The sequence below is a fragment of the Silurus aristotelis genome (assembly GCF_946808225.1).
Source record: "Silurus aristotelis genome assembly, chromosome: 12".
Lineage (NCBI taxonomy): Eukaryota > Metazoa > Chordata > Actinopteri > Siluriformes > Siluridae > Silurus > Silurus aristotelis.
In genome coordinates, this window is record NC_139585.1 from 1,053,562 (window position 1) to 1,066,061 (window position 12,500).

Sequence of the window (12,500 nt, forward strand, 5' to 3'; positions counted from 1 at the left end):
TTTAAAGGTGAAATACGATAAATGATCAACTTTTTGTTTTTAATATAAAATTCTACAATTTAGACAAACATCTGGATTTGAATATATAATTGTATAATCTGATAGTATGTGCAGATCTTAACACGACAATGAAAATGGGGAATGGGCAATTTTTTTTTTTTTTTACATTTCAGAATGATAAACAAACAAACTCCACATTTATGCATCATCACTAATTATCACCACATCTGGCTTTAAACATCTGTAATCCTGCATTAAAGACACACTCCGCTTCCTGCCTGTATAAAGCCACACTGGCTTTTTCTCCGGAAAGCACAGTAACAGCATGATGAACAGCTCTGACCTTGAAACTTCCAGCTCTGACCTTGAACATGTCCAGACAGCATGTGAGGGAGATGTACCTGCTACATGACATGAACATTAAGTGTTTGCTTCTGTGTTCTGATGTTTTTCTAATTGACCTGAAATTAAAAATGTGGTAAGAAAATCAACTGAATTTTAAAAGTAATAAATATTTATGGATCTTTTTTGTGAAAAAAAAGAAAAAATCTCACCTGATGCTCTGAAGGTGACGATTCTCCCACCCTGAATACAGTTTTAAAGCTTTTCTCTTACTAAGTCGTTTCCTGTAAAACATGGCCCACAGTGTTTTATTCCTCCTATACCACAGCAGCTCACGTTACCATAGCAACCACAAAGAAGTGTAAACTCCTCTGTCCTGAAGTTTCAGCTTTAACTCTGATTGTAACACAATACTGACACTGGAGACTCCTTCCCTCAAAGTTTCAGAATACAGAGAACTAATCACCACCTCCTGACCAATCAGAGCGCAGGATTCAGCAGCATCGCTGTGGTATAGAGAACTTCAACACTGTGTTCATTCAGGACTGATCCAACAATACTCTCATTCCTCCAATCAGACGCAAGAGGCGGGGCAGCGAGCCGGGACCAATCAGGTCGCAGGAACCCTTTGTGGTGACAGAGTGTGAGATCTCTCATCACAACTGGCAATAAGGAAACATCACAAAGTCACTGAGGTTCTCTCAGGTTTTATTTGGAGTTTTAAAACGACACGCAGACGCAGACGCAGGTCAGCTCTCAGGCCGTTACTGACTGCAGGTGCTAACGCTAATGCTAACCTGACAAATGGCGGCGTGTGTAAAAAGGCTTATTCAATGCTTTGTGTTTTATTAACCAACAAGAAGTGCAACCTGACAGCGAGCTGTGTATGTGGAAAGGGGGAGTGGCTAATTAAATTACAGGCCATCTTTACAAACTCTAACAGAACAGTGATGTAACTGGGAAAGGGGCGTGGTCACAATATTGGCAAGGGGCACAAATGAAATTGCCAACAGACAGTAACCAAGAGAACAGTGACAAGATGGTAACACACTGAATGCAATAGGATTGTAAAAAGAAATGGGGCGTGGTCAGAAATAATTTCTGTTCCAGACTAATAGTAGTATATTTGTTTAAAAAGGGGGCGTGGTTATTATTATGATTTTTTGGGGGCATAATTTCTTGACTTTTGTGATGCCTGACAAGCTGTACAAAAGGGGGCGTGGTTATTTGAATTGCAGGCCACCATAACAGAGTAAACAAGCAAACAATGATTTCATTAAGAAAGGGGCGGGGTCTCAATATAGACAAGTATGCATGGCTAATTAACAGTGACAAGATCATAACACATCGCATTATGATTTTAAAAATTGGCGTGGTCAAAACATTCTCTAGATTTACTGTCTGTTTCAGACATATTGTGTTTGTTGAAGGGGCGTGGCTAATTACATATTTTGTAATTTATTGATCAATGTGAAGCTTGTAACCTGACGACAAGCTGTGTAAAAATGGGCGTGGCTATTTATATAGCAGGCAACCATAACAGAATAGCCATGGTGTGATGTCATTTAAAAGGGGCGTGGTCAATAAACTCTTGGTATATTTTTGACAACTTAATTAATTTGCATTGAAGGCCAGTGTGATTGTAAAAGGGGCGTGGTCAAAAAGTACTTTCCTGGACATTCTGTTTATTACAAATTGTGGTGTATTTGTTTTTTAAAGGGGGCGTGGCTAATTAAATGTGTTGGGTTTTTTGCTCATCGTAAAAAACAAAAAGGGCGTGGCTAATTTAATTACAGGTCTTCTTGTCCCTATACGCAGACAATAACCAAAGAGTGATGTACAATTATTATTTTTTTTTTATTATTATTTTTTTTAAACAGAGGCAGGGCTTTCCTAAAACTCATACAGAGCATAGTTCAGAGAAGAGCTTAGCCTCGCTAGCATGCTAAACAGTGATGTCACTGTAAAAAAAAAGACATATTCAGGTCAGATCTTGTTTGTAAATAATCAAGAAATGAAACAGAATTTATTTGAATGAGAAAAATTCTTCTAAAATGTTTCACTTCCTTGGCTCCTGGCTCCGCCCACATCCTGGTGTATCCGGTGTGTAGCTAATAATTAACGGTAACCTTTACTCATTCCCAAGTGTTGAAGTCGATCTTGTGTATAAAGTGTAAATAAGAGACCGAGCACTCGTTAGCTTCGAGCGCCTCAGGCTTCGCTAGCGGAGTGTAAAAAAATACAGCTGCAGAATTTCATTCCCGAACTGCAGATGTGGAGAACTCGTGATGCCTTAAATCCAATAAACACTAACAGGAAATGAGCGATTCCGCAGAAGCTGGACATCGATGTTGCCTACAGCCTTCAGCTACTTTTCTTCACATTTACCCTTCACATGTCACAGTATCCTAACCCTAACTACCAAAAACATTAGCTGCTAGCTAGTCAGCTAAAAGTTAGCTGGATGTAAATGCTAAACACCAAGCTAACACCACAAAGCTAACGGCTCAGTGAACTCGTGTTTGAAGTTTTCTATCAGCTATATTTCTGTTTCCTGTGTTTATATAAATAATCATATGTATTAGTTAGGAGAGTTTCGCTAACTCGATGTAGCAACATGCTAATTTCTTATGACAGGAATATTTCAAGTTTACGTTTCACTGTAAAAGTTGATCTGTTGGTTACGTGCTAGCTAAAGAAGGAGGATGAGGAGGAGAATAAGGATGAGGAAGATAAAAAGGATAAGGAGAATGATGAGGAGGAGAATGATAAGCATAAAAATGAGGAGGATGAAGATGATGATGAGGAGGAGGAGAATGAGGAGGTTGGGGAGGTGATAAAGATGAGGATGATGATGATGAGGAAGAGGATGATAAGCATGATAATGTGGAGGATGAAGATGAGGTGGAGGAGGAGAATGATGTGGAGGATGATAAGGAGGAGGAGGAGAATGAGGAGGAGAAGGATGATGAGGAGGAGGAGGAGGATGAGGATGATGAGGAGGGGGAGGAGGAGAAGGAGAATGATGAGAATAAGGAGGAGGAGAAGGAGAATGATGATGATGAGGAGGAAGAGAAGGAGGAGGATGAGGAGGAGGATGAGGAGAAGGAGAATGATGAGGAGGATGAGGAGGAGCATGAGAATGATGAGGAGGAGGAGAAGGAGAATGATGATGAGGAGGAGGAGGAGGAGTAGAATGAGAAGGAGGAGGAGCAGGATGATGAGGAGGAGGATAATGAGGAGGATGAGGAGAATGATGATGAGGAGGAGGAGCAGGATGATGCGGAGGGGGAGGAGGAGGAGCAGGATGATGATGATGAGGAGGAGGAGAAGCAGGATGATGAGGAGGAGGAGGATGAGGAGGAGCAGGATGATGATGATGAGGAGGAGGATGAGGAGAATGATGATGAGGAGGAGCAGGAGGATAAGGAGGATGAGGAGAATGATGAGGAGGAGGAGGATGATGATGAGGAGGATGAGGAGGATGATGAGGAGGAGGAGCAGGATGATGAGGAGGAGGAGGAGGATGTTGAGGAGGAGGAGGAGCAGGATGATGAGGAGGATGAGGAGAATGCTGAGGAGGAGGAGGATGATGATGATGAGGATGATAAGGAGGAGGAGGAGGATGATGATGAGGAGGAGGAGGATGATGATGATGAGGAGGAGCAGGATGATGAGAAGGAGGAGGAGCAGGATGATGAGGAGGAGGAGGAGAATGATGAGGAGGATGATGTGGATGATAATTTTTAACAACAAATTGAACATCTTAATTTCTCATTATTTAAGTAATAAGTGAAACTCTGTTTATTTCGGTGTCGTGAGAAACAGAAACATTTTTGATTGTTTTATTTGATCTAAAAAACATGGTAACTGATGTTACTGAGATCCCAGTGTTTTTTTACTGTTAGTTACCGTTAGCAGCTGCGCTTCAGCTAAAGTAACTGGCCGTTGTTCACAATATCGAATAACATAATATATCTAAACAATTATTTAATGAACAACTCTGTGCTAGCTGTAATTAGCAGAATAAAAACATGGCTAATTTTTCTAGCTAGCGGTATAATTCATCTGATGAACCCGTTTTACTTCTAGATAAAGAGCACTGTGATGATACGACTCTGGAATTCCAAAGATTTAAAGATGTATTTATTTTTTTGCTAACTACCTGTTCATCCAGAGATTTAGCGACATCTAAACTGGATGTTATTAGCGATGTTTGATCATTTAACGTACATCCTGAGCATAGAGAGAAGACTAGCATTTCTAGCCAAATAAATATATAAACAAATAATGCACATGATGCCACATGTTGCAAAATGTGCAGAGGACATCTGTGTTTGGTTTCTTCAGTTTGGTGTGAAGACGTCAGCGAGCTGAGTGTGAAGTGTTTGTCTGTTTCATGGGCTCTTTACATGCTTGGCTTGTGGGTGTGGCTTGCTAATCCATACTTAACACATGCTCTAGATCCAGAAAGTCAACTGGAGTTCACAGAACCATTCTCTAGTTCCACCAATTCAGACCTGGATCTAGAGTTGGGTTTAGAGGTTCAGGCCAAACTGAACAAACCAAACACATAATGAAGCTCACGACAGCGAGAAGTGTCCACCATTAACACCATGATCCAGCCTCATTAGTTATTCTACTGTTAGTTACCCACAAATATGACTAGCATGCTAATTCAAGCAATTTAGTTTGATGCTAAAGGGTGAGATGTTTTGATACTTAAGTATTCTGTAAATAGGAAAAGTCAGTAAGAGTTCCTCTGCAGGTCCCTCTCCTGGTTCTCCTGCTTAATCGCTAACAGGCGATTGTTTCCTGAACAGAACGTTAGCTTGAAACAGTCATAAATGATAGCAAGCTGATGTTGGGGAGATGTTGAGATTTCTTGTGATTTTAGATTTCAGAGATCAGACCTGTAACAGTAACATTTGGAAACGATACAATGATGTGTTCATGCAGATGTTTCTGTGTTTCTGGATTTATTTTCTACACTCACATGCCATTCGAATAGATATTTCCTGTACAGCTGGGATGTAAATGTCATGTACATGATTTTATTTTGTATTTTCAACAACAATAAAGTCGTCAAGTTATTAAATCGTTTTGGGTTTTTTTTTTTTGTTTTTGTCTTAAAATCTTCTCTGTTGGGGGAGTGGTGGCTCCAGCGGTTAAGGCGCTGGGTTGCCGATCGGAAGGTCTGGGGTTCAAGCCCCGGTATCGCCAAGCTGCCACTCTTGGGCCCTTGAGCAAGGCCCTTAACCCTCTATGCTCCGGGGGTCCCTTACGAGGGAAATATCAAGGTCCGTGACGTCGGAGTGACGTGGGGCCGCCTTCCCGTGGGTTCACCACCTGCAGGAGGGACCGTAAGGGACGGTGCTGTGAGGATTGGGCAGCAGTCGAAGGCGGGGGCCTGCTTAGACTGCTGCCCCCGCGACCCGAATTACGGATAAGCGGGAGATGATGATGATGATGATCTTCTCTGTTTCACTAAACCCACAAAATCCTAAAGATCTTGAATGTAAGACGACCACATACTGAGCTGTGCTCCACACTGATCAACAAAATCCACAGAACATCTGTATTAGCAGTAGTGATGATATTAGGATGAGGGAGAAGAAGATGAAGAGGAGGCTTGGTATCAGTATTACAGTGTTTCTCAGTTGCTTTGCAGTGTTTCTCAGATCAGAGATGAAATTTCTCAAAACTACTTGTTCAACCTGCACATCATTTAATCACTTGTGCTCATCAGAAGAACATTTATTGTTGCTTTGATCAGATTGTGAATGTTTTTCTACATGAATGGAACTGATTGTGTAAAAGTGTCTGATGTTTCCTACATCATCAGTTCTTTATGTTCATGTTGATCAGAAGATATTCTACTGGTTTCACCTGAATAGTTTTAACCCCAAAAACAACATTGTGCAGATGAATGTTGAAGGTCACTAATGAAGGCGAGTGAACGACATCAGATCAACCAATCATCAACCAGTTCTCTAAAACAGGTCAAAGGTGAATCTGGTGAAGCTTCAGTTGGAGACTGAATACAGACGGAGTAAAACTCAGAATTCTACATTCTGAAAACAGATGAATGAAGAAACAGATAAAAACCAGTACAGTAGAGTAAAAGTGTGAATCCTGTTCAGTCTCATACAATCAACATAAATCTCATATTCAACAAATAAATGACTTTGTGCTGCTGAGATTCAGAGACCAAACAGAAGAAGTTCAGCCTCGTGCATTTTCAGTCTCTGATCCAAACAATAGTTTATATCAAGAAACCCTGAACCTGTGCATCACACTGAGAAGATGAATAAACATTCTGATGATCGTGTTTGTGAACAATCACCAGGAGACTTTTCATTCTGATGGGAATGAGATGTTCATCAACACAAATACTCACTTTAGAGACATGAACTGAGGATTTAGAGAAAAGTTCAGAGTTTTGCAGGAAATCCAGTGTTGTGCTGTTTGTACACGATGTTTTGAGAAATGCACTTTTACTGGTTCACAAATATTAAAGATGATTGGAGAAAATACTCCAAAGCATCTGAGAAAAACTTTCAGCAGCCGTATGTAGTTTTAGTTATTAGAATTGTATTAGTACAATTATTAGATAGATAGATAGATAGATAGATAGATAGATAGATAGATAGATAGATAGATAGATAGATAGATAGATAGATAGATAGATAGATAGATAGATAGATAGATTAAACAGTTTGTGACTGGGATGTGAAGAGTCCTTGATGATGTTGTGAGCTCTACACAGACATCCGCTGTGGTGAAGGTGTTCAGTGGCTGGTAGTTGCTAGTGATGCGGTGGGCGATTTTGATCAGCGTTTGCAGGGGTTTAAGTTCACACACAGTGAGAACATCCGTACCGATCAGTGATGAAGTTGGTCAGGATGCTCTCGATGATGCAGTGGTAGAAACTCATTAAAATCCTTTGGACAGATGACCTTTTTTAAAACTCCTCAAGAAGTACAGGCGTTGTTGTCCCTTCCTAACCAGAGTTGAAGTGTTCTGGTGCCAGGACAGATCCTCAGAGATGTGACCTTACACGAACATAAAGCTGGAGACCCGCTCTATCTTGATTCCATTGATGTAGACTGGGAAGTGTCTCCTGCTGTTAGATTTCCGAAAGTCCACAATGAGCTCTTTAGTCTTCATGGTGTTGAGTTTTTAGGTTGTTGGTGGCTGACAATGCTGTCAGGCTTCGGATCTCCTCCCTGTAGGCCGATTCCTCATTGTTGCTGATCTGCCCAACCACGGTGGTGTCATCTGATATACTTGATGAAGATGTTGTAGTTATGCAGAGGAGCACAGTCGTGTGTGAACAGGGAGTAGAGCAGTGGGCTCAGTACACAGCCCTGTGGGATGCAGGTGTTCAGAATGAGGGTTGAGGATACCTGTTTGCCCAGACTCAGATCTGTCAAAGAGAAAGTCCAGAATCCATCTGTAAGTGGAGGTGCAGATACCCAGGTCACTGAGCTTAGTGATCAGTACAGTGTGGAGGACTGTATTAAACGCAGAGCTAAAGTCAATGAACAGCATTCTGATGTAGGTGTTGTTTTTATCCAGGTGGGTGAGAGCTGAATAAGGAGCCGTGAAAACTGCATCCTCTGTCGACCAGTTTAAACTGGTGTAGGTCCAGTGTAGGTGGTAGACCCACAGTGAGGTGATTCAGAACCAGTATTCAAAGCACTTCTTTAGTAGTAGTTTTAGATTTAGAGCAGTAAATAATAGCGATTTTTAATAAATCTACAGTAAAGTGTGTCCTTTACTCTCAGTTAGTAGTCAGAAAGGAAGAAGTAGAAAATTCCTTTATTCACACTAAAATGAAGGCTACAGTATAATATTAATCTGTACAAAAGTGACCACTAGGGGGCGGTGTTTCTCAGTGATTCAGCAGTGCTGTGGGTAGGGTTTGGTTTTTCAGGTGCAGGTCAGAGCCACAGGTTCCTAAGTGTAGTAATCCCTGAGTGCAGTGTTCCTCAGAGCAGCATTCCTTAATGCAGTGTTGCTCAGTGCAGTGTTCTGCAGAGCTGTGTTGCTTAGGGCAGTGTTCTTTAGAGCTGTGTTCCTCTGTGCAGTGTTCCTCAGGGCAGTGTTCCTCAAAACTGTGTTCCTCAGAGCAGTGTTCCTCAGAGCTGTGTTGCTCAAAACAGTGTTCCTCAGAGCAGTGTTCCTCAGAGCTGTGTTCCTCAGTGCAGTGTTCCTTAGAGCTGTGTTGCTCAGAGCAGTGTTCCTCAGAGCTGTGTTTGTCAGAGCTGTGTTCCTCAGTGCAGTGTTCCTCAGAGCTGTGTTCCTCAGAGCTGTGTTCGTCAGAGCTGTGTTCCTCAGAGCTGTGTTCCTCAGAGCAGTGTTCCTCAGAGCAGTGTTCCTCAGAGCTTTGTTCCTCAGAGCTGTGTTCCCCAGAGCTGTGTTGCTCAGAGCAGTGTTCCTCAGAGCTGTGTTGCTCAGAGCTTTGTTCCTCAGAGCTGTGTTGCTCAGAGCAGTGTTCCTCAGAGCTGTGTTTGTCAGAGCTGTGTTCCTAAATGCAGTGTTACTCAGAGCTGTGTTTGTCAGAGCTGTGCTCCTAAATGCAGTGTTCCTCAGAGCTGTGTTCCTCTGTGCAGTGTTTCTCAGGGCTGTGTTCCTCAGTGCAGTGTTCCCCAGAGCTGTGTTCCTCAGGGCTGTGTTCCTCAGAACTTGTTCCTCAGAGCTGTGTTCCTCAGAGCTGTGTTCGTCAGAGCTGTGTTGCTCAGAGCAGTGTTCCTCAGAGCTGTGTTGCTCAGAGCAGTGTTCCTCAGAGCTGTGTTGCTCAGAGCAGTGTTCCTCAGAGCAGTGTTCCTCAGAGCTGTGTTCCTCAGTGCAGTGTTCCTTAGAGCTGTGTTGCTCAGAGCAGTGTTCCTCAGAGCTGTGTTTGTCAGAGCTGTGTTCCTCAGTGCAGTGTTCGTCAGAGCTGTGTTCCTCAGTGCAGTGTTCCTCAGAGCTGTGTTCCTCAGAGCTGTGTTCGTCAGAGCTGTGTTCCTCAGAGCTGTGTTCCTCAGAGCAGTGTTCCTCAGAGCAGTGTTCCTCAGAGCTTTGTTCCTCAGAGCTGTGTTCCCCAGAGCTGTGTTGCTCAGAGCAGTGTTCCTCAGAGCTGTGTTGCTCAGAGCTTTGTTCCTCAGAGCTGTGTTGCTCAGAGCAGTGTTCCTCAGAGCTGTGTTTGTCAGAGCTGTGTTTGTCAGAGCTGTGTTCCTAAATGCAGTGTTACTCAGAGCTGTGTTTGTCAGAGCTGTGCTCCTAAATGCAGTGTTCCTCAGAGCTGTGTTCCTCTGTGCAGTGTTTCTCAGGGCTGTGTTCCTCAGTGCAGTGTTCCCCAGAGCTGTGTTCCTCAGGGCTGTGTTCCTCAGAACTTGTTCCTCAGAGCTGTGTTACTCAGAGCAGTGATTATGATAGTTATGATGAACATAATGATGATGATGTTGATGATGAGGAAGGTGATGGTTATGATGATGATGATGATGATGATGATGAAGAAGAAGAAGATGATAAGGAAAGTAATGATGACAAAAGTGATTATGATGATGGTGATGATGATCAAGGTGATGATGATTGTGATGATTATGATGATAAAGATGATGAGGAGGAGGAGAAGGAGAATAAGGATGAGGAGGAGATTGGGGATGTAATAAAGATGAGGATGATGAGGAGGAGAAGGATGATGATGATAAGAAGAAGGATGAGGATAACATACTGAGGATGTATATGAGAAGTTTGTTATATAATAAGTTTTTATATGTGACTGATGTTAATCTTCATGTATGTATATTTACGATGTAAATGAATGCATGTCACTAATAATCCTTCCTGTTTGTTGTATTTGTTTAATATGTTTTATGTCCTGGTTCAATGGATTAGTTCTGTTTTGGGCGGAAGTGTTTTCTCTTGCGTCATGACGTCACCAGCGCAGGCTCAGGTTACAGTATGCGTACTGAGGAGAGGTGAGCTGTTAGCGGTGCTCCCCCGGGATTACCCACAAAAACAGTTCTAAACATTTACATTTCATTCATCACGTGTTCACATATTATTGTTAAAAGTGTTATTAATGTAGTGTGTGATATGTAAAGTGATTTGTGGATGTATGTGGAGGATTAAACGCTTTATTATCTGAGTGCAGTGATCTGGTGAGGGTCAGTGATGCTAAGCTAATGGCTACAGTGTGATCTGTGAGGTGGACCAGCGGCTGTGAAACAGTCTGTTTATTTAGTTTCTCTCTCTATTCCATACAGAATTGTTTAAGTGTTGATGACAATAAACTCCAGAACTGCTGCGACTCTGTTGTAAAGACTCGTCATTCCACAACACAGCGCAGAGAACACCAGTACCGGTCAGAACCGAACCCGACCGGACCGCGCACAGGTGTATATCACACGGGGTTTTATATATATATATATATGATATATATGATAAGTTGTAGTGTATATTATGATGTATAATTAAATGTAAGCCGTATTCTGTTGTCAGGTAAAAGAAACGCAGCTTGTGCTCCTGCTGTCTCTGTGGAACATCTGAATGATCTCAGGGTTCTGGGTGTTTACTTACTAATTCTATAGGACGGTGCCAATACTTTTGGAGCTGAATGAGAGCGAGGGGAGGGGCTTCCAGCATTCATCTTCTGAGAGACAAACACAACCTAGTTTCCTGTGTGTGTGATATTTAATATCAGAGAATGATGGGAACAACAGGAGAGTGGGAGGAGAAGAGAAATTAAAGGAGGAGAAGGGGGAGGAAGAGAAGGGGAGAGAGAAAGACAGGGTGAGAGAGAGAGGGAGGAAGAAAGAGGGAGGGAGCGAGAGAGGTAGGGAGAAAGACAGAGGGAGGGAGCGAGAGAGAGAGAGAAAGAAAGATCAGTTTACAAGCATCAGAGATTGAGTGTGAGGACGTTTTTTAAGTGAGTGTGTGTAAGTGTGTGTGTACGTGTGTGTATGAGTGAGTGTGTGTCTCAGAAATAGCAGAATCAGCAGCATGCAGAAGGTCACAGAAGAATGGACAGAGATGGAGGAGAGGAGAACATCAGGGAAATCAGCAGCAGGAAAGAAGGAGCAGACGGAGGAGTGTGAGATGCTGATGATGGAGCTGAACCGTCTGGTCCAGAAAACTGTGAGGGACAGTAGCTGGTGGGACAGGAGAGGACTGGACTGCACCATCCTGGCTTCAGCATTTATCAGCCTGCCCACAGGTAACCCACACACACACACACACACACACACTCTCTCTCTCTTTCTCTCCCCATCCCGAGGCATTTTGAGGTTGCTCCAGCTCCAGTCATGTCCCACCTCATGAAGATTATGGACCTTTAAAGAAGTAGATTCCCACAAACATCCCGAACCATCTAGAGACGTACCAGTGCCAATTGGATTCCACTTCATGTGGAGTTTGGACACTGGAGCTCTTGGAGTGTTTAAAGGCTTTGGCATGGAGAAGCTGGTGTTGGATCTGTGATGATCTCAGATGTTGAGATATTTTATGAGTTGCTCAGTAGCTCCTGGTTCCATAATCTCATCTGACTGTAGAAGACTGTAGAAAGATCATCAGTCATAATCACACACTCCAGTGCTCATGTTAGTTCTCACTCTCCAGTGTTCTGTAGTGTTTAAAGACTATAATCACACTCTTGATGTCACCCACATGAGGATGAGGTTCTGCTTTTGAGTCTGGTTCCTCTCAAGGTTTCTTCCTCATAACATCTAAGGGAGTTTTTCCTTCACCACAGTCGCCCCAGACTTCATCATCAGAGATAAACACATCATTCACCTTCAATCTGAATTTCTGTAAAGCTGCTTTGAGACAACGTCCACTCTAAAAATCACAAAAGAAATAAACTTGACTTGAAACACACACACACTTATTCATTCAAACACTCTTTCATGTGTATTATCATCACACAATTACAGTGTCAGTCGCCGTGTCAATCGCAGTGTCGGTCGCAGTGTCGGTCGCCGTGTCAGTCGCCGTGTCAATCGCAGTGTCGGTCGCAGTGTCGGTCGCAGTGTCAGTCACCGTGTCCGTCGCCGTGTCAATCGCAGTGTCAGTCGCAGTGTCAATCGCAGTGTCAGTCGCAGTGTCAATCGCCGTGTCAGTCGCAGTGTCAGTCGCAGTGTCAATCGCCGTGTCAGTCGCAGTGTCAATCG

General features: G+C 42.9%; 2 protein-coding genes across 8 annotated transcripts in view; both read left to right on the forward strand.

The window, feature by feature from the left end:
- LOC310734943 (calcium-activated potassium channel subunit alpha-1-like) overlaps positions 1–2,198 on the forward strand; it is a 123,737-nt gene extending 121,539 nt beyond the window's left edge. For 5 of the 6 annotated variants that reach the window (XM_083557424.1, XM_083557428.1, XM_083557429.1 and 2 more), the window contains one exon: positions 174–2,198. In XM_083557424.1, the coding sequence (XP_083413550.1) occupies positions 174–237 (64 nt within the window). In that variant the 3' untranslated portion in view covers positions 238–2,198. The remainder of the gene's footprint in view (positions 1–173) is intronic. The other variant, XM_083557427.1, reaches the window with a different exon arrangement.
- An 8,380-nt stretch (positions 2,199–10,578) lies between these two features.
- The window catches only part of fads6 (fatty acid desaturase 6), a 9,370-nt gene continuing 7,448 nt past the window's right edge, over positions 10,579–12,500 (forward strand). The window contains exons 1-3 of one of the 2 annotated variants that reach the window (XM_083557572.1): positions 10,625–10,728; positions 10,923–11,014; positions 11,300–11,548. In XM_083557572.1, the coding sequence (XP_083413698.1) occupies positions 11,335–11,548 (214 nt within the window). In that variant the 5' untranslated portion in view covers positions 10,625–10,728; positions 10,923–11,014; positions 11,300–11,334. Of the gene's footprint in view, positions 10,729–10,922; positions 11,015–11,299; positions 11,549–12,500 lie in introns of both variants that reach the window. The other variant, XM_083557573.1, reaches the window with a different exon arrangement.